The sequence below is a fragment of the Microtus pennsylvanicus genome, chromosome 14 (genome assembly GCF_037038515.1).
Source record: "Microtus pennsylvanicus isolate mMicPen1 chromosome 14, mMicPen1.hap1, whole genome shotgun sequence".
NCBI classification, from domain to species: domain Eukaryota; kingdom Metazoa; phylum Chordata; class Mammalia; order Rodentia; family Cricetidae; genus Microtus; species Microtus pennsylvanicus.
The window spans coordinates 7536513-7556823 of record NC_134592.1 but is presented as its reverse complement, the minus strand read 5'-3'; the positions used below and the strand labels follow the sequence as shown (position 1 = coordinate 7556823).

At 45.7% G+C, this 20311-nt stretch overlaps 1 protein-coding gene across 2 annotated transcripts in view; it reads left to right on the top strand.

Annotated features, from left to right (window-relative positions):
• The first annotated feature begins 4887 nt into the window (after nucleotides 1–4887).
• Rcor1 (REST corepressor 1) overlaps nucleotides 4888–20311 on the top strand; it is an 87852-nt gene continuing 72428 nt past the window's right edge. For both annotated transcript variants that reach the window (XR_012907756.1, XM_075948398.1), the window contains exons 1-2: nucleotides 4888–5710; nucleotides 5784–5843. Coding sequence is in view for 1 of the 2 variants with exons in the window: in XM_075948398.1 (XP_075804513.1) it covers nucleotides 5428–5710; nucleotides 5784–5843 (343 nt within the window). In the remaining variant the exon portion in view is untranslated. The remainder of the gene's footprint in view (nucleotides 5711–5783; nucleotides 5844–20311) is intronic.

Genomic DNA, 20311 nt, shown 5'->3' with positions numbered 1-20311 from the left:
CAGGACTGAACTTGAACTCTTGATCCCCTGCCTCTACATCCTGAGTTGCTGTGGTTACTGGTGGGTGTAGCCATGCCTGGTTTCTGTGATGCAGGGGAAATGAACACAGGGCTTTCCACATGCTAGGCTAGGTAACAACTCTATCAATTGGGTTATAGCCCTAGTCTGCAACATTGTATTTATTAAGAATCAAGACAAGGAATTTTATATAGAGTCTTTTTTTTTTTTTTTTTTGGTTTTTTCGAGACAGGGTTTCTCTGTGGTTTTGGAGCCTGTCCTGGAACTAGCTCTGTAGACCAGGCTGGTCTCGAACTCACAGAGATCCACCTGCCTCTGCCTCCCAAGTGCTGGGATTAAACGCGTGCGCCACCACCGCCCGGCTTCATATAGATTCTTGCTGCTGGCCCCAGCATTCGCCTCCTGGTCCACAGCTCTGTGGCTTAGATGTGTCCCTTTTTCCACTACTCTTTCAGTCTATGACTTTGGGCAAATCAGTCACCTCTCACTGCCTCAGTTTCCTTATCTGCTCCACTGGGATGATGACATAATTGTACTTACTGAGGGGCTCTTGATTTCAGTGCTAACAGAGCTCTATACACAAATACCTATTCTATGTTTAGGGAAGGCTAGCTTTTTTGACTGCATGCTCCTGACATTTGTATCCTTCAGTATTTTTGAGTTGTAACAGAAATCCAAAGCAATCAATTCAAAGGCTAAGATTTCATGCCTGTAATATAGGATGTAGGCAGTAGGGAGAGTTCAGAGGGGTCTAGGTTCCTTCAGCCTAAGCTCACCCTCTATTATGAGTGATGGAAGTATGGGGAAGGGTTTCCTAGAGAAGGGACCAAATTAGGGTGAGGAAGGCAGGATGTCCTAGATGTATCATAGTAGCGGAAAATCCTGGAATCTTGGCTTACCTTATTCAGCTAGGCTCTGGGCTCCTCCTCTTAGTTCTAGAAAGGGCGGTGGCTGTTCTGGCGGTGTCATATACCCATGCCTGAGCCCGTCACTCCTGGACCGGGGACCAGGAACATTTTAATGTCAACCAATTCTGGGTCACATGTAGGTCAGGAATTCCGGTCTCTAGGAGCCAAGCAACTGGAAGAGGAAATAGGGGACAGAAGAGGACAGAGACTGGTAGTAAGAGCTTCCCCATGTAGCCAACATTTCAGGAGGATTTCACCTGTTCTAGGGGATCCTGTTTCTCCTCTGGGATTTGTTTCAGCTCTGTGCACCCATAGTAGCTTGTACTCCACTTCACCCTTCCCTTAACACCTAGTGAGTACCTACTGTGCTGTAGGCACAGAGAAGAGGAAAGCACAGACCAGGAACAGAGCAATTATAGGTTAGGAGGAAGGGGCGGAGCTGTGAGGGGGTGGGGGGAGAGGCTGTCTGTGAGGCAGAACAAGTGAGAGAGTGAGGATGTCCAGAGAGACCATGGAGTTCTGGGAGGAATGGTCTGCTCAGGTGCTTCTGGAAGGCTCAGTGCTACCAATAATTGCTACTGTACAGGGTAGCAAGGAGGGAGGGGTGAAGGCAGGGTCCTTCAGGTGGGGTGAGGAGAGACTGGTGAGAGGGAACAGAGAAGACAAGTGTAGACCAGCTTCTGAGGACTTCGTTGGCCAGGGGAATAGAGACGTGGAGCCAAGGCTAGAGGGTCCTAGGAAGCAGGTCTTTTTTGAAAATACTGGTTCAGTGTTAGCCTGGAGTGGGGCCGAAGGCATGGAGGCAGTGTAAGGAAGATAGCAGGGGTGGGAGAGTCTGTGGGGGGGAGTGCAAGGCAGGGGACACCTGTCAGTTTGGGGACTCAGGAGCACTCTGCCTGAGGGCTTTAGCTTTTCTCAAGGTTCTAGGTGAATCTTGGCCTAGGAGTTTAGGAACAGAGGCTGTGGAGCTACAGTGAGAGTATAGGGCTGAAGTTGTTTTGGACACTGATACAGTAGATTTATTAGTGTATGGAGTATCATTTTTAATACGTGGTTGCATATTTTCCCCCATCAAGGAGTTATGTGTGGGATCACCCCAACAGCAATAAGAAAGAGGGTTTCCTTCATTCAGGTTGAGGGCTCCTTATGGCAGAGGGAGGGAACATAAGCCTGGAGGAGATGAGGTGGTATAAAACATCCACCAGGAAGCCAGTCATGGTGACTCATGCCTTTACCACCAGCACTGAGGAGGCAGAGGACAGCTTGGTCTCAATAGTGAGTTCCAGGCCAGCCCGGGCTACTACTGAGACCCTGTCAAAGAAAAATATAAACAAAAACCAATAAGTCAATCGGTGTTGTCACCTGTTTTTTAGTGAGTGGAAACACCAGCTGACAGGTTGCAGGCCAATTGGTACCCATGTGGCTTTGTGTATTATGTTAGGAGCATATCTGTTGAAAAAAAAATACAAAGCAGATATGGTGGCTTTTGTTTTCACATCACTCACTTGGTGGTGGTGGAAGCAGAAGGCTTGCTGTAAGTTTGAGGTTAGTCTTAGCTACAGTATGAGACCTTGTCTCAAAAAACCAACCATAGCTGGCAGTGGTGGTGCAGACCTTTAGGGAGGCAGAAGCAGGTGGATCTCTGTGAGTGTGAGGTCAGCCTGGGCTACAAATGAGTTCCAGAACAGCCAGGACTATACAGAGAAAGCCCATCTTAAGAAAACAAAAACAAAAAACCCAACCTCAGGCTGGAGAGGTTGCCTAGTGGTTAGGGGGGTGAACTGCTCTTGCAGATGACCTGAGTTTCCTTCTTAAAGCTTAGTGGGACAGTTCATAAACTTCAGTAACTCCAGCTCCAGGAGACCCAACACCCTCTTCTGACCTCTGCAGGCACCTGCCCATAGGTGACATTCTCTTTTACACACACATATTTAACTCTAAATAATATCTTTTAAAAAACCATTATAAATTAAGCCAGGCATGGCAACACATACCTGTAATCCCAGTACTTGGGAGGTAGATGCAGAGGGGTCAGGGGTTGAAGGTCATCCTCAGCTATGTAGGGAGTACAAGACCTGCCTGAGTTAAAGGAGAACCTGTCTGAAATAATAAAACCCAACTAACCAACCAATCAAATAACTAACTGGAAAGCTCACTGAGGCACCCGAAGTTACAAACTAGCAAGATTTCAGGGCTGGCAGGTAGGGTGGGGGTAGGCAGTAGAGTTCAAATGATCTCAGCTTCCTTCTTCCCAAACCCATTTTCCCTTTCAGTGACTGATGGGGTGGGAGAGGACACGCTGGATCAGGGCCTAGCCTTGGGTGAGGAAGGCAAGGTGCCCTGGGTGCAACATAGTAGCTGAGAGTTGAGAGCCAGGGGATCCTGGCTTGCCTTAGCCAGCCAGGCCTGCCCTAGAGGCTGTGGGCTTCCCTTTCTGGGGTCCTGATTCCAGAAAGAGGAGGCACTTTCTAGGAAGTGGCTGAAAGCTTGGGGTTCCAGTGGGTAGGGAAGGTGACCCTTGTGTTGGGTCACTCCATCTGTCCTACTAAATAACTGAAATCACCGTTGTGCTCTGTAGGTAACCTCAATCTATGGTACATCTCAGAAGGCAGGGAAGGAGTAGGGCAGAGTGCCTCCAGCCTCAAAGGTTCAGATCTGCAGAAGTCATGACTTCATCCGGGTACCTGTACCAGAAGGTCACCTCTGATTCTCACCTCTGATTTTGCAGATATCCTGGGGCTCATGCTTGCAGAGCCCTGGGTTCTCTAAGTAAAGGGGTGTCCTTCAGAGTGTAGTCCAAGAGCAAGACTAGGAACTTGGTGGGGGCAGGGATCTGCTACCGGGAGGCTCTGGGCCCTGTTCTTAAAGGCTACTTAAAAGTGAACATGGTCACTTCAGCGAAGTTTAAAATGATTCGCGCTGCAGAAAATGTGGAAGAGAAAACCCTGCTTATTTATTCAGGCTTTAAAGCCATAAAACTCTCGTTTTCTCCCTGTAGCTATTTATATCCTGAGCGGGTGTAAAAACTGTCCCCATGTGAAGCCCAGGTCTAAAGTAACTTAAACGAAAAATAGCCATCTCTCTCTCTCTCTCTCTCTCTCTCTCTCTCTCTCTCTCTCTCTCTCTCTTTTCTTTCTTTCTCTTTTTTTAAAGCAATGGTTTCATGTATAGTCCCCAGGTCTGGCTGGCTGCTGGCGCGGGGGGTGGGGCAGCCCACCCAGCCCCACAGGCAGCTGTCACACAGTGACGGCCCCTCGCTGATCACTCCAGGGACAAGGACGCCCGAGGCTGGGTGTCACCGACTCCTACGCGTTCAGGCCCTCGGCCCTGCGGGGTGGGGGAAGGGCCAGGGTCTCGGGAAGTGACCCTCTTCCCGCGCCGAGCTGGGTACCCAAGCCCCTTCCTTTTCCTCGCGGTGGGGCCCCCAACCGGTCTAAGTCCCGCCGCCTCCTCGGGGCCCGCTCTGCACCTCCCCTCACCCCGACGGCTTCGAGGTGCTTCCTGGCTGATCGTCCCGACTCCTCCCGCTGCCCCTCGGGCAATGCGGGGACACGGTGGCCCCCAACCCAATTAGCGGAGAGCGTCATGGATTCTTAGCACAACTGCTTTCTTTCCCTCGGGGGACACTGCCACCCGAGAGCCTCGTCCCCAGGTTCCCTTGCCCTAGTACATCCCAATCCCCCTGGGCGACGCGGGGGCGCAATTAGTTTCTTCCAATTAGTTTCCCCTCTTTGTATAGAACCCATTCAAACTGTGTGCGTACTCCTCCGCGCGAGGGGGAAAGTAGTCCCGACCTTGCCCGCGATTTCTCTTCTCGCGTCGGGCACTTTCACTTTGGGAAGCCGATGGGACGCTCGGCGGGATCCCTGGGGGAGGTGACGCGGGGCCCATGGGGTGCGCGCGGAGGGAGCGGGGCGCCGGGGGAGGGGGAGGGGGCTAGCAGGGCGGCTAACTCCTCGCTGTTGCCTCGAGAGATGGATCATGGGGCGTAGAGCGATCGCAAACCTCAAACCACGTACAGTGGGCGATACGCGTCAACCTAACCTGGCCAACGGAAGCGCGGAGCCTCCCCCCTTCCCGTGCTCCCGCCCCCGAAGCCTGACGGACGCACCCGAGGACCTACCATAAAGCCTCTGGCCGCCCGGATCCCGTGAGAGCCAATGGAAGTGCGCGAAGGCGGAGCCTCCGCGCGACGGGTTAGGCTGCGCGCGGCCCTCCTCCGCCCAGGCCCCGCCCCTCCCCCCGCCCGCGGCTCCCGGAGTAGTTAGAGCCAGCGAAGTGCGGGCGGCGATGAGAGCCAAAGTTGCGCTCCGTTCGGCGTCGGGGGCTTGAGGCGGCTCGTCGCTCCGCCCGTCTGGGCCTCCTCTAGCCCCAACTCGCGCCAGCGGATCCCGCGCGCCCGCCCGGCCCGGCGCCCACCTGCGCTCCCTGCCCGCGGCCCGCCGCCCGCGCCGCACGAGCCGGGGTCCCCGTCACTTTGGCCCGGCCCCGGGCCCCGCCGATGCCGGCCATGGTGGAGAAGGGCCCCGAGGTCTCAGGGAAGCGGCGAGGGAGGAACACGGCGGCCGCCGCCGCCTCGGCCGCTGCCTCGGCCGCCTCGGCCGCCGCCTCAACCGCCGCCTCAGCCGGCACCGCCTCCGCCTCGGCCGCCGCCGCCGCCTCGGCCGCCGCCGCCCCCAATAATGGCCAGAATAAAAGTTTGGCGGCGGCGGCTCCCAACGGGAACAGCGGCAGCAACTCCTGGGAGGAAGGCAGCTCGGGCTCGTCCAGCGACGAGGAGCACGGTAGGTGGCAGCCGCCCCCGCGCCCGGCTCGAGCCCGCGCCCGCGCTGACCGCCGTGCTCTGCTTCCCCGCAGGTGGCGGCGGCATGCGGGTGGGACCCCAGTACCAGGCGGCTGTGCCCGACTTCGATCCCGGTGAGTAGCGAGCGGCGGGAGCCCGGCGACAACTTTGTTTTTGTGCGTGTTGGCCTACGGTCCGCGGGGGCACACGGGGCGCGAGGGCAGGCGGCGCCGCACGCTCGCACACGAGTGTGCTGCAGATCCGGGTGCGGGGAGGCCGCGGGCCCGAGTGGGGACAGTACCCGCCCGCTGCGCCCCTGGCTCTGAGGAGGCCACACCTGGCCGGGCCGGAGTGGGGTGTCGGTGTCCCTGCGTCCAGGTGAGGTGCACTGGGGCCAGGACGGGATCCCGGGTGGCAGTGCTGGAGAGTTGGCGTCCTGGGGCGCTCGGACTCAGGGCTCCGCGGAGACTTCTTACTTCGAACCGTCTCCCAGTGTTACCCTGCCAACCCTGAGCTCTCGCTACCTCTTGACTCCTGTCCCATCCCATCCTGAGGGCCAGTGGAGTAACGACCCCCCCCCCCGTCCCTCCACCCCAACCAGGTAATAAAAGAAGTGTGCTTTCCAGAGAGCATCTGCCTCGATAAGAGAGCCTCGCTTGTGGCTGCTATTTTGGGATCTATTTGTAAATGTGTGTGTTTCCTTTATTTCTTTTTCTTTTGGGGGGTGGGGTGGGGAGGAAGAGGTTGTGAAAGAATAGAACCATCAAAAAGCCTTAGCTAACCGACCGTCTCCATCTACTAGAAATCCCTGTCCCCAAGAATGGGGCATTTTACTTCCCTTGCTGCTGATCTGTGTGGAAGAAAATTTAAAGTGATACTGGGGGGGGGGGGGGAATCCTATCAGACAAAGGAATTCGCTGGCTTTTAATGCCCACGATCCTATCCCTTCTCAGTATGAGACTTTCTTTAAAGGTGGTTGTTACAGGAAATGTTTGAAGGAACGTGGGTTTTGTTTCAGAAATAAAATTCAAAAGACAGTCTCGTACAGCTAGAGTGAACCGTCCTGGCTGGAGGGCTTCAGAACAGGAGGCTTTTTTTCTAAGTAGGTTATACCACTAGTTTGAAAAGATAAACGCTTTTCCTTGGAAACAAGACTGCAGAAAATTGCAAGGATCTGGCCCTTGGAGAAGGAGATTGCTTTTAAGTTTTTATTAAGGGACTGAACTCTATGTTTAGGTAAAAGTGAAAATATAGGAGAGAGGAATTCTGGGTGAGCGACTGGACACCCCAAGAATAAATGACGTTCAGATTTGTAATTCCAATCCCTCACATTTATGTAGTCTAACTCCCCTTTCCCCGATTTCCATTTTGTAAACTCATGTTAGTGTTTTGGGATGGTTTTCCCTTTCCCCACATCTTTTTCTGGGACTCACTTCTCATGTGTGAGTGACAGAACAGCCAGTTTTTTTTTCTTTCCTCTTCTGTACAGGGTTCCATTCCTGGGTTGGCCACCAGGGGAAGCATACTGTTTTTGGTTACAGTTGACCCTATCCTTATTTTGTAGGTCAAGTCTATCTGCAGTGATACATAGAACATAAAGCTTGCCACAAAGTTTCTCTCATGTATTCTTCTTAAATACTGAATTGATCAGACCTCCCAGAAACTTGGTCTTTTTTCAACACATTTTTGTTACATATTTTGAAAGTTTATCTAAATGTTTGACCACATACTCAGCAGCCATAGGATTTAGATCTCTTAATCTCTGCACTGTCATTAACAACTCTGGTGCCTTCAAAATTAGACTTTTTTTTGAAACATCAAGTGTAATAGGATAGATAATTTTTGAACTCTTGGGACTTTTTTTCCTTGGTTTTTCGAGACAGGGTTTCTCAATGTAGCCTTGGCTGCCCTTGAACTCACTCTGTAGACCAGGCTGGTCTCGAACTCATCCACCTCTCTCTTTCTCTTGGATTAAAGGTGCGTACCACCACCACCACCACCTGGCAACACAGGGTGTCTTTATACTCCAGGCTGATTTGAAGTTTGCTATGTGGCCCAAATTTGACTTAAATTTGCCATCATCCTACTAAAGCACCTTTGGACTTACTTTGGTTATTAATATTTTTTTGGATCTTGTACATATTGTATATTTCAGGATGTAATAGTTAATTTTATGTATTTTTACCATGCTGGGATTGAACCCAGGCTCTTAAACATGTTAGACAAGCACTCTGCTACTGAGCTACATTCTCAGCTTGTCTTTGGACTTTTGATGGGGAATATATTTTCTAGAGTCTTAATAGACTAGGAAGTAAAGCACTGTAAATGTACTTATGCATAGCTTTGTTGCCAGTTCATCGTTCACATTGACATTTCTAAATTTCCTATTTTTTGTTTTAATGTGGAAAGGAATTTAACTGTTATGGAATTATTTCATACCTTGTTTTGTTAATCTGAGCACTTGGACACATTTGTTTATTATTTTTAAGTGATTTTTCATGTTGTGTTTATGGGTTTTTTTGTATGCTTGTTTTATTTTTTGAGACAGGGTTTCTCTGTGTAACAGTCCTGGCTATCCTGGAACTCCCTTTGTAGACTAGGCTGTCCTTGAACTCACATATTTACCTGCCTCTGCCTCCCAAATCCGTGATTAAAAGCCTGTGTCACCATGCCTGGCATGTGCTTTCATTTAATGTAAAATCAAAAAAGAGTCTTGCTGGTTTTTTTCTTGTTTGTTTATTGATTGATTTATTTTGAGGCAGGGTCTAGTAGCCCTAGCTGTCCTTAAATGTACTAAGTAGGCTAGGCTGGCCTTGAAATCACAGAGCTCTCTACGAGTTTCTGGTTCCAGATTTTTGAATCGAACAACCTCCCCTCCCACGAGAGTCAGGATTTGTCTCCCACGAGAGACAGGATTTGTCTCTCCTGAGATCAGGCTGACCTTGAACTCACAGAGATCTACCTGTGTCTAAAGATGTTAAAGGTGTGTGCCACCACTACCTGGCTGGACATTTTTTTAAAGTCTTTTTAATAAAAACTGGCCTCACACTCATTGTAGTCCTCCTGCCTCAGCTTCTTATGCATTAGCATGAGTCATCAAGCCTATCTTTATGATAATTTTTTTTAAAGTCTGTTTTGCTTATTTGTAGACCTCAGCTTGAACTAATTTCTAGAGTGGTTGAAACTAAGAGTGCCTTACCTTGTCCAAGGAGGATTTAATTGTGTCATCCCTCACAAATAGCTGATGAGGTGGATAGAGTGCCATAGTTCCGAAATGCTCCGTGTCCTTAGAACCTAAGGCCCGGGCTAGGCTTAGGACCTGGCATAGTTATGGATGAATAACATAGTTAGAGAAATATTCCTTCTCTCTGTTCACAAGGACAGTCTTGACCCTATGGGGTTAAACACAGTTCAGCGCACAGCCTCCCCTTTGACTCAGATTTTCCTGCCATATGTGGTGTCCAGACTTGTCAGATTATGCTCTTAGATTCAGTATTTAAGGAAGAGTGAGGGGGAGAACGCTTTACTTTATTGCTCCTTTGTCTGTTCTACGTTAGCAGAGCACCTCTTATTTTGATGGTCAATAATGTTTTTCTATTAAATAATGTGAAGGTTCCCCCCCATCCCCCCACTTTTTTGGTTTTTCTAGATAGTTTCTCCAGCTCTGGCATATTGTGTGTGTGGGGGGGTGCGCACTTGCGCCACAAAAACAATTAGAGGACACATTGGAGAATTGTTTCTCTCCACCATGTGAGTTCCAGTGATAGAACTCCGGTCCTTTGGCTCGGTGGCAAGTTCACTAAGCCATCTCGCTGGTCCTTTTTTGAACTAATAGTCCTGGGACGATCAAGCTTAGTTTTATGTGGTGCTAACAATTGAAGAAACAAGGTTTAATACATACTAGGCAAGAACTTGCTAACTGAGCTACATCCCCAAACCCTGGCCTCTATATTTCTTTGGTTATTTGTATGATGCGCTTTGTAGTTTTTTTAGCCAGAGGAACACAGTGATAGGATGTACAGTTGGCTTCAGCTTTCTTAGACATGTGTTATGAGTAAAGTTTATACTGTGTTAGTTTTTTTTTTTATCGTAGTTCAGACATGCTAAAATTATGATGAAGGGAAAGAATTGGGATAGGTGCAGGGAATCAATCTCAAATGCTGTGCAAGTGCTCTGCCACCAAGGACAGCCTCCCACTGTAAGACTTCTGTTATTCGTTTTGAGGAAGTCTTTTATTGTAGCATCAGCCAGCCTTGAGATTGTCATCATCCTCTTAGGTCTGCCTCCAGAGTTTATGGTTAGCACTGACTTTACCTTGTCAGCTGACTTGTAAAGGTGTTATGCCTTGTGCAGAGTAGGCAGCTGACGTTTTTTTTTTTGTTTTATTTCTGGGAACTGAACTTATGGCTGATCAGGTACTCTATTACTGAGTTACTTCCATAACCACTTCCCCCCTATTACTTAAAAAAAAAAAAACCATTCCCCGGGCGGTGGTGGTGCACGCCTTTAATCCCAGCACTTGGGACGCAGAGGCAGGCAGATCTCTGGGAATTCGAGGCCAGCCTGGTCTACAACAGCTAGTTCGGGGACAGGCACCAAAGCCACAGAGAAACCCTCTCTCGAAAAAACCAAAAAACCAAAAAAAAAAAAACAAAAAAAAAACTATTCATCCATTCAGTGTATAAATTTGAAGGTCATAGAGCAACCTTGCTCTATGGGAATTGATGTTCTCCACCACGTGGGTCCCAAGGATTAATTCTGGTTTGGCAAATGTCCTTACCTGCTTAGCCCCACCTTCATCTCAGTCTCAAGTAGCTTATACTAGCCTTGAACTCACTGTGTAGCTGAGGATGGCCTAGTTCTTTTGCCTCCGTCTCCCAAGTGTTGGGATTACAGGTGTGTGCCACTACCCTGGCAGCTATTCTGTTTCTACATGAGGGAAATAGAGGCCTGGAACGTTATAGTGGTCTATATTTGTCTTTAATTTCCTAGTCATTAAAACTGTCTCAAGGTTGGTAGGGCCATCTGAACCAAACCTTATGTTTTATTGTTTTAGGGCCTTGTTATTGGGTTCAGTTAGTAGTGTGAGTCAACTTTACGTGCTTAGAATTTTGGAAAGAGAAGAGTTTTAAGACTACTAAAAATTGAAATTCTACCCGGTGGTGGTGGCGCACGCCTTTAATCCCAGTGCTCGGGAGACAGAGGCAGGCGGATCTCTGTGAGTTCGAGGCCAGCCTGATCTACAAGAGCTAGTGCCAGGACAGGCTCCAAAGCTACAGAGAAACCCTGTCTCAAAAAACTTAAAAAAAAAAAATTGAAATTCTAACATAGTTATTATATATAATTTGATGGTGCCTTTTTATTTTGCAAATCACCATAAGGTAAGATAGAATTATGAATACAGAATTTTTAGTTAGGTGTGGTGGTACATGTCTGTAGTCCTCATTCAGGAGGGCAGAGGCAGAATAATTGTCATGAATTTGAGGCCAGCTTGCACTAGACAGTGAAACCCTGCTTCAGAATATCAGATAAATCAGGGGCAATTGGAGAGACAACTCATTCATTAGGAGTGCATAGTGCTCCAGAGTTCAGTTCCCAGCACCCACACTCTGTGGCTTACAACCACCTGTAACCCCAGCTTCAGGGAAATCCAACACTTGATCTCATCGGCATATGCCCTCCTCCAACATACATAATTAAAAAATAAAATAAGTCATAAAACAAAAGCAAACAAAGAGTTCAAGAGAAAACATTTCAAATGGAATAGTGCTCTCCCCTGAGACTGACCATTGTTACATAAACCATATCCGGTCCAGTTAAAGTTGTACCTTCTCATTTTATTTATTAGCTTGAATTGAGTCGCATTATTTATTTCTGTGATTGTTTACATCCCTCAAGAAGCAGACAAAATTAGATGTGCAAATGATTCATTGGGATAGATGCTTGTGAGGATAATGAGGAAAGAAGCCAGGACCTGTTGTGCATGCAGGTTGTGACACCTGTGAAAGAGAGGCTTGAGATGGCAGGGCACTTGTAACAGGACTGTTGAGGGCAGGGACAAGAATCACTATGGGTTTAGATAACTTGCTGACTCAGGCATTGGCTGGGGCAACTTCTCTTTTACATGGATGTTGGAGAAGACCTGAAGGTTCCGGGCAGCTTGGACTGTTTGGGGACCCACTTCCTGTAGAAGGGAAATAAAGCAGCATACTTCAAGGATTCTAGAACTCTGAATGTTGTTTGATTAGTAGATTGATTTTTGTGGTGCTGGGATCAAACCCAAGGTCTTGTTCATGCCAGGCAAATGTTCCACCCCTGAGTTACAGCCCCTGCCCTTTTGCTTTGAGACCAGGGCCTGGATGTGCAGTCCAGATTGATTTTGAAATAAGATCTTGGCTCTCTCTCAAGTTCTGGGTTTATAGTTACGTGCCACTACACTCAACTGATTATGTTTTTATATTTTAGGAAATACTTAGGTGTAATAAGTTCTCTCTCCAGACCTTTTCTGGTTTTTAAAAATATTTTCTCATTTTAAGATGATTCCTAACTCGAGATGCTTATCTTTGCTGTATAGCAGAGGATGACCTTGAACTGTTGATCCTAAGTAGGAGTGTGGTACGTACCAGGTTGACTTTGAGCTTGTGACAGTCTTTTTTTTCTGTTTGAATCTTTTGTGATGAGAGATGTGTACCATTCTGTCCACTTTCTAGTTTTTATCTAAAAAGAATTATTTGTGCATGTCCATCTATTTTTGATACTTTTCAAACAAGGCATACACACTCTGAAGCTAGCCAGGTAGGTAGATAGTTAGGCAAATTGATTTCTTTCCTCTTTCCCTTTAGAGACTAGGACTGCTTACTGGGTGGTGGTGGTGCACGCCTTTAATTTCAGCAGTCAAGGCAGGCAAATCTGTGAGTTTGAGGTTAGTCTAGTCTACAGAGTAAGAATAGCCAGAACTACACAGAGAACCCCTGTCACGAAAAACCAAATAAATAAGTAAGTAAATAATTTTTTTTTTTTATTTTCGAGACAGGGTTTCTCCGTAGCTTTTGGTTCCTGTCCTGGAACTAGCTCTTGTAGACCAGGCTGGCCTCGAACTCCCAGAGATCCGCCTGCCTCTGCCTCCCGAGTACTGGGATTAAAGGTGTGCGCCACCACCGCCCGGCCAAGTAAATAAATTATTAAAGACAAGGACTCCCCATGTATCCCTGGTTGGTTTGGAACTGGCTATATAGACCAGTGTGGCCTCCACTTCTCCCTCTGCTTTCTGAGTTGTGATTACAGGTGTGCACCACCATGTCCAGCCCCCAGTTCCTTTTCTTCATGTATTAGAGTTATACCTTTTTTTCTTTTTCATTTTGAGACATCTCATTATGTAGCCCTGGCTGACTTGGTATTCACTCTGTAGATCTTGCTGGCCTCAAACTCAACAATCTACCTTTCTTTATCTCTTGTGTGCTGGGATTAAAAGTGTGTGTTACCAGGTCTGGCTTAGATTTATTAATTTTTGAAACATGGTTCTTTGTTTTATTTTGTATTTTCCTAATTATACGAAATTAGTGAGGCTGAGTTGCTCTTTTTGTTTGTTTTTGTTTTGTTTTTCAAGACAGGGTTGGTTCCTCTGTGTAACAGCCATGGCTGTCCTGGAACTCACTTTGAAGACGAGCCTGACTTCAAACTCAGAGATTCTGCCTTCCCCTGCCTCCCAAGTGCTGGCGTTAAAGTGTGTGCCACCATGCCCATTGAGTGTCTTTATTATTTCAAAAAATTATCTTTTTATTTTGTGTGTGTTTTGCCTGCATGTGTATGTATGACCATTGGTGTGCAAGTAGGTGCCCATGGAGGCCAGAGGAGGGTACCAGATACATCTGTAACAGGAGTTGTAAACTACCTTGTGGGTACTTGGAACCAAACTTAGATCCTCTGCAAGAACAACAGATGTTCTTAACTGCTGATCCATCTTTACAGCCCCCTCTTTATTTATTTTCTAAATTTGTATTATGTGTGTGTGTAAACGAGGGCATGTGGAGGTAGGAAGACAGTTTTCAGAAATTGATTCTGCTGTGGGTTCTGGAGTCACGGCTCAGGTCTTCAGGCACATGCAGCAGTATTTCTAACTGCTGTGCCAGCTCATCAGCCCACCTTTGCTGTTTTTTCTGTAGTGTTGGTAATTTTTATTGTATTGTATGTTTTAAATAATGAAGTTTTTGAAGACAGGGTCTCATTGTGTAGCTCAGGCTGGCCTGGAACTTGCAATGTTGCTCAGGCTGGCCTGAACTTACAGAGATCTGCCTGTTTTTCTTGACTGAATGCTAGCATTAAAAGCGTGAGACACTGTGTTAAGCTTCTGTTTTATGTTTTGAAACATTCTCTTGTTGTCTAGCAAGCCCTTCTTTGGTAGCTCTTTTTTTTTTTTTTTTGCTGTTGTTTTGTTTTTTGTTTTGAGACGGGGTTTCTTTGTGTAGCAATGGTTCTAGAACTCACTTTGTAGAACAAACTAGCCTCGAACTCACAGAGATATGCCTGCTTCTGCCTCCCAAATGCTGGAATTAAAAGAATCCACTGCCACCACCAGACTTTTTGGTGTCTATTTTTAAAAAAGAGTGTTTCATACATAGCTCAAACTGGCTTTTCAAGAACTTCTAAGCTATGCCACCATGATTGATTTGTTGGTCCTCCCTTAACAGTTTATGTAAATTCGTGTATTTGGATGTTAATCTTTAATAGTTGCATATGTGGTTTTTGTTTTTAATTTTGATTATGGGAGCCGGGCGGTGGTGGTGCATGCCTTTAATCCCAGCACTCCGGAGGCAGAGACAGGTGGGATCTCTGTGAGTTCGAGACCAGCCTGGTCTACAAGAGCTAGTTCCAGGACAGGCTCCAAAACCACAGAGAAACCCTGTCTTGAAAAACCAAAATAATAATAATAATAATAATTTTGATTATGGGAGAAGGATTTTAATATCTTTGATTAGGAAGGAATAAAAATATTTCCTTGGTTGGGGATTGTACTCATACTGGTGTTGGTGCTTAGCTCCTATAATGTGTCACTGTAGGACTCTTGGTTTCTGAGATGCCCGTCTCCAAGAATTGAGACCTTCTGGTGTTTTCAGAACTAATCCTCTTCAGTTTATGTTGGTATGTTATTAACTGGTTGACCCAAATTACAGTGTCAGGTAGTAGCTCTGATTTAATGTCTGTCTGCCTCGCATGCAGTTATAGTAGCATATTAGAGGTTAAAGTGAAGGCTTTGATTCCTGGAATGGTCAGTTATTTTCTCAGAAGGGGTTAAAGTGCTGTCTTGACCATTTGCCGCTGGTGCACAAGAGAACGACGGAGCGTGTGGATAGAGAGATGCAACTTATCATCACTAACAGGAGACTAACAAAGTAATGACCTGTCAGGGCCAGGTCAGGTTAGCACTCATTTGTTCCAGACTTGTTTTTATACTATTTGATTATTTAATCCTTCCCAAAGTCACAGCAGGGAAAGATACTATCTTCATTTTCTATATTTAGAACCCAAATAGTTAGTTATGGTTCAATCTGGAAATGTTCAGTAAGTTATTAACTCAGTGTTGTCATTAGCTTTAAGAGACAATGTTAAGAATGGGCCAGGAGGGCTGGAGAGATGGCTCAGTGGTTAAGAGCATTGCCTGCTCTTCCAAAGGTCCTGAGTTCAATTCCCAGCAACCACATGGTGGCTCACAACCATCCGTAATGAGGTCTGGTGCCCTCTTCTGGCCTGCAGACATACACACAGATTGAATATTGTATACATAATAAATAAATAAATATTAAAAAAAAGAATGGGCCAGGAATAACTTATTAACAAGGTAATCATTAATATCAAGATTTCAGTCTAGTATGAAACCAGAAAACCTCTTAAGGAAAACATTTGGTAGCAACATTTTGTTGTATCCATAGGTTAGTTCTTTCCTTGTGACCTAAATGGTTAGATAGAGCGTCTGTTTATTTATAAGCAGTGTCATCCTGTGTGGCTCAGGCTAGCCTTCTTCTTTTTTTTTTTTTTTTGATTTTTCGAGACAGGGTTTCTCTGTGGTATTGGAGCCTGTCCTGGAACTAGCTCTTGTAGACCAGGCTGGTCTCGAACTCACAGAGATCCGCCTGCCTCTGCCTCCCAAGTGCTGGGATTAAAGGCGTGCGCCACCACCGCCCGGCCTCAGGCTAGCCTTCTAATGCTCTTTATTCAGACTCCTAAATTTGGGGATTATAGGCATTGTAGTAACTGAGGATCTATCTATCTATCTATCTATCTATCTATCTATCTATCTATCTATCTATCTATCATCCATCTACCTACTTATCTACCTACCTACCTACCTACCTACCTACCTACCTACCTACCTACCTATGTTGTTTTCAAGGCAGGGTTTCTCTGTGTAGCCCTGTACTTACTCTGTAGACAATGCTACTGTACTAGAACTTGGAGATCAGCCTGCTTCTACCTGTGCTGGGATTAAAGGTGTGTCCACCACCACAGTGGTTGAGTTTTATGTTTAGAGTTGCCAAGCTAGCTTCATGTTAAATTTTAATTCTTCTAATTGGCAGTGAAATTAGATGAATTGGAAGCATCTAGCTTGGTGACTGGAGGCAAATTGTTGGTAGCTTTAAAGTTTAGAATGCACTGGAAGGGTTTATTTTTAAAGATGTATTTTTTTTATTTTATGTGTATATCGCCTACATGTATGTATTTACACCACATGTGTGCCTGTGGAGGAGGAGGTCAGAAGAGGGTATCAGACTCCCTGGAACTGAAATCCAGTTGCCATGTGGAGTACTTGGACCTGAACCTGGGTCCTTGCAGAAGTAACAGTTGCCCTTAGTTGAACCATCTCTCCAGCCTCACTGGAGGTTGTTTGAAGGGAGCAAGCAGCTAGTGTGGTTGTATAATAACGTAAGGTTGAAGTCTAGCAGTGTGGACTGCTCTAACATTAGAGATCTCTCTCACCTCTGGAGTGTGGTGTACAGGACTACATTGAACCTGAGCTGTGGAATGACTTTAAGGTCTTTTTCTTGCTGGGGATGGTTGTGCATGTCACTGATCCCGGATTTTAAGAGGCTGAAGCCAGAGTATTGATCAAGTTTGAGGCCAACCTAGGCTACAGAGAAAGATACTGATTTAAAAACAAAAAAAACGAAAAAAACTAGACGATTTTTTTGAATAGGATATGAAATAATCTCACATTTACAGATATAATCAGACACCTCAGTAGTATTATTCTGCAGCAAATTTCATTCCTTTTCATATTGCTCACGTTCTTCCTTCAGAACTTAAGCTCTCCCTTCACCATTGAAACCAATGTACATACACATGTCTTAGTACTTGTGCTGTATTTTTCGGGGTAGTATGTACAGCTGACCCTTGAGTGGTACAGTTGAACTGCACGGCCTACAAGCAGATTCGTAGATTGGATTTTTGTGACAATTAGAAAAAGCACACAGGTGAACTGTGTAGCCTAGAGAAACTGAAAAATTTAAAACAAAGTTGTCATGAACATTGATGATATAGATGAAACCTGCGCATTCAAACATACAAGAAGTTGACATTAGGTGTGGTAGTGGTACAAACTTGTAATCTCAGTACCTGAGAGGCTGAGTGAGGCAGGATTGTTGAGGGTTCGAGGATAATATAGTGAGTGCCAGACCAGTCAGCTATGCTAAACTAGGTTGGGGAAAAGAAAATTGAAATTTATTAAAACTTAACGCATACACAGACTGAACAGTGTCAGTCAGTCTAGAGAAACACAAAATGTTGGGCTTGGAAGGTCTAGGCCAGCTTGGGCATTCTGAGCCCCCCCTCCTTCCCTCCTTCCTTCAAATGTAAATCAACATAAGGTACATTATCATACTATAACAAGATAAAATCGACTAGTGCATATTTTACTACTGTAATAGCTGTGGCTGCTTCCTGGGTTTCATGTTAAACCATATGTGAGTTCATCATCACCCAAGCAGGATCTTGCAGTAAACTGTGTGTTGTAGTAAAACATGGTATCTTGACATTCTTATTTATTTTTCTATTATATAGAATGCATATACTATACAAAATATGTGTTATTATTGATTGTTCCCAGTAATGCTTCCAGGCAGAGACTGGTAGTAGTTGAGTTTTTGTCAAGTAGGGCCAGAGAGAAGGCTCAGCTGTTAAAGGCTAGGCTCACAATCCAAAATATAAGTTTTTATCAAGTCAAAGTAATGAGTAGATACAGCTGAGGTGAATAGCTCATGGTAAGGCACTTAAGAGTTGGCTACAAGACCCAATACTGCAAAAAGAAAGAAAAAAATTTCATTGAATGAGAAGTCTCTTGAATTTTGAGCATTTCTGTTTTGTATTACCCATACTCACTGACTGTGTTACTCTCATTAGCATAGAAGTTTCTCAGCCTGATGTTCTGCTTTTCTGAAATTCTTAAAAATTATTTTATGTGTGCAAGTTTTACCTGCATGTATGTCTGCACTGTCTACATGCCTGGTGCCTTCCAAAGCTAGGAGAAGGCATTGAATCCCCTGGACTTGGAGTTAGAGATGATTACAGCCCCCATGTTGTTGCTGGGAATCAACCCGAGGTTCTCTGGAAGAGTGACGTGTGTTCTTAACTCTTAGCCCCTGATGTTCTGCTTTTAAACTTAACGTGGGAAACGGCTGGATAGATGGTTCAGTTAAAAGTGCTTTCAGAAGACCTAGGTTCAGATCCCAGCACCCATATGGTGCCTCATAGTCATCCCTAACTCTAGTTCCAGGAGACTGGATGCACTCTTCTGAACTCTGAAGGCACCAGGCAGGTAAAGTAGTCACATGCATAAAATAAAATTAAAAATTCTAAAGTAAAATAAAAAGCACTAGAATCGGGACACTATTTGTGTGAAAAAGAGCTGACTTAATCTTACCTGATCTTAAAAGTGTGAAATTTTCTGGAAGATAGTAATTATATCACATAGTTCAGGTTTCTTCTAGGGAGAGGTCTAAGCAGAAGGAATGATGCAAGTTCAAGGCTAATGTGGGATATATAGTGAATTCTAGGCTAGCTTGAGGTATGAGACCCTATCTCAAAAAGTCAACCAAACAATAAAAATCAAACCATTTCTTTGTGATCCACAAAGTCAGGTAAGTATCTTTTTCTTTTCTTTTCTTTTTTTTTCTTTTTTCCCTTTCCCCTCCCTCCCTCCCTCCCTCCCTCCCTCCCTCCCTCCCTCCCTCCCTCCCTCCCTCCCTCCTCCCCTCCCTCTTTCTTTCTTTCTTTCTTTCTTTCTTTCTTTCTTTCTTTCTTTCTTTCTTTCTTTCTTTCTTTCTTTCTTTCTTGTTTTTGAGATAGGGTTTCTTTGTGTAACATACCTGGCTGTCCTGGAACTAGTTTTTTGCTTTTTCGAGACAGGGTTTCTCTGTGGCTTTGGAGCCTGTCCTGGAACTAGCTCTGTAGACCAGGCTGGTCTCGAACTCACAGAGATCCACCTGCCTCTGCCTCCCGAGTGCTGGGATTAAAGGCGTGCGCCACCATCACCCGGCTTGGAACTAGTTTTTATAGACCAGGCTGACCTCACAGATATCCTCCCGCCCCTGCCTCCCAATTGCTAGGATTAAAGGCTTTTTTTTTAAAATTGCATCAGATAAGTATCTGAACCTCATCTTCTATCCACTTATCACAGTTGGTTCTGAGGTGCGAGTGGAGAGTGGTTTTTTAAAATTTCATTTTTATATGTGTGTACCTATTTATGTGTATGTCCACTGTGTGTGTGCAGGTGATTAAGGAGGCCAGAGGAGGAATTGGATTCTCTAGAATTGGAGTCAGAGATGGTTGTGAGCTTTCCAGGTGGGTGCTGGGAGCTGAACCCAAGTCCTGTGCAGGAGCGACATAATATGCTCTTGACCACTGAACCATCTATTTACATTTTAAATTAATGATCTTTAGCTGGGTATGGCACACACCTTTAATTCCAGTACTTAGGAGACCAAAACAGGCAGATCTCAACCTGGTCTACATTCTGCGTTCAGGACAACCAGGACTGCATAGAGAGACCTTGTCTCAAAAACAACAACAAAAACCCAACCAAAGAAACAAACAAAAAAAACTATATAAACAAGCATGATCTTCAGGTTTTTTGCTTTTTTGTATATTTGTTTTTTGTTTTTTTTTGAGACAGGGTTTCTCTGTGTAACTCTAGCTGTCCTGGAACTCACTCTGTAAACCTACCTGTGCCTCCTGAGTACTGGGATTAAAGCTGTGCGCCACCACTACCGGCGATCTTCATGTATCCCATAGCCAATGTGTGGAGGTTAGCTTTTGGATGTCTGTTGCTTCCTTCTACTGTGTGGGTTCCTGGGATCAAACTCTTGTCATTAGGCTTGGCAGCAGGTGCCTTTACTCACTGAACCATATTACAGTGCCTCTCCTCCAAAAAAGATCCATTATTATTATTTAATTATGTCTGTCTTTATAGGTATGTGCACTTGAGTGAAGGTGCTGAGGGACAAGATGCCCTGGAGCTGGAGTTACAGGCAGCTATGAATGGCTGATGTGGGTTCTTGGAACTGAACTGAAGTCCTTTGCAGGAGCAGGATATGCACTTGATAGCTGAGCCATC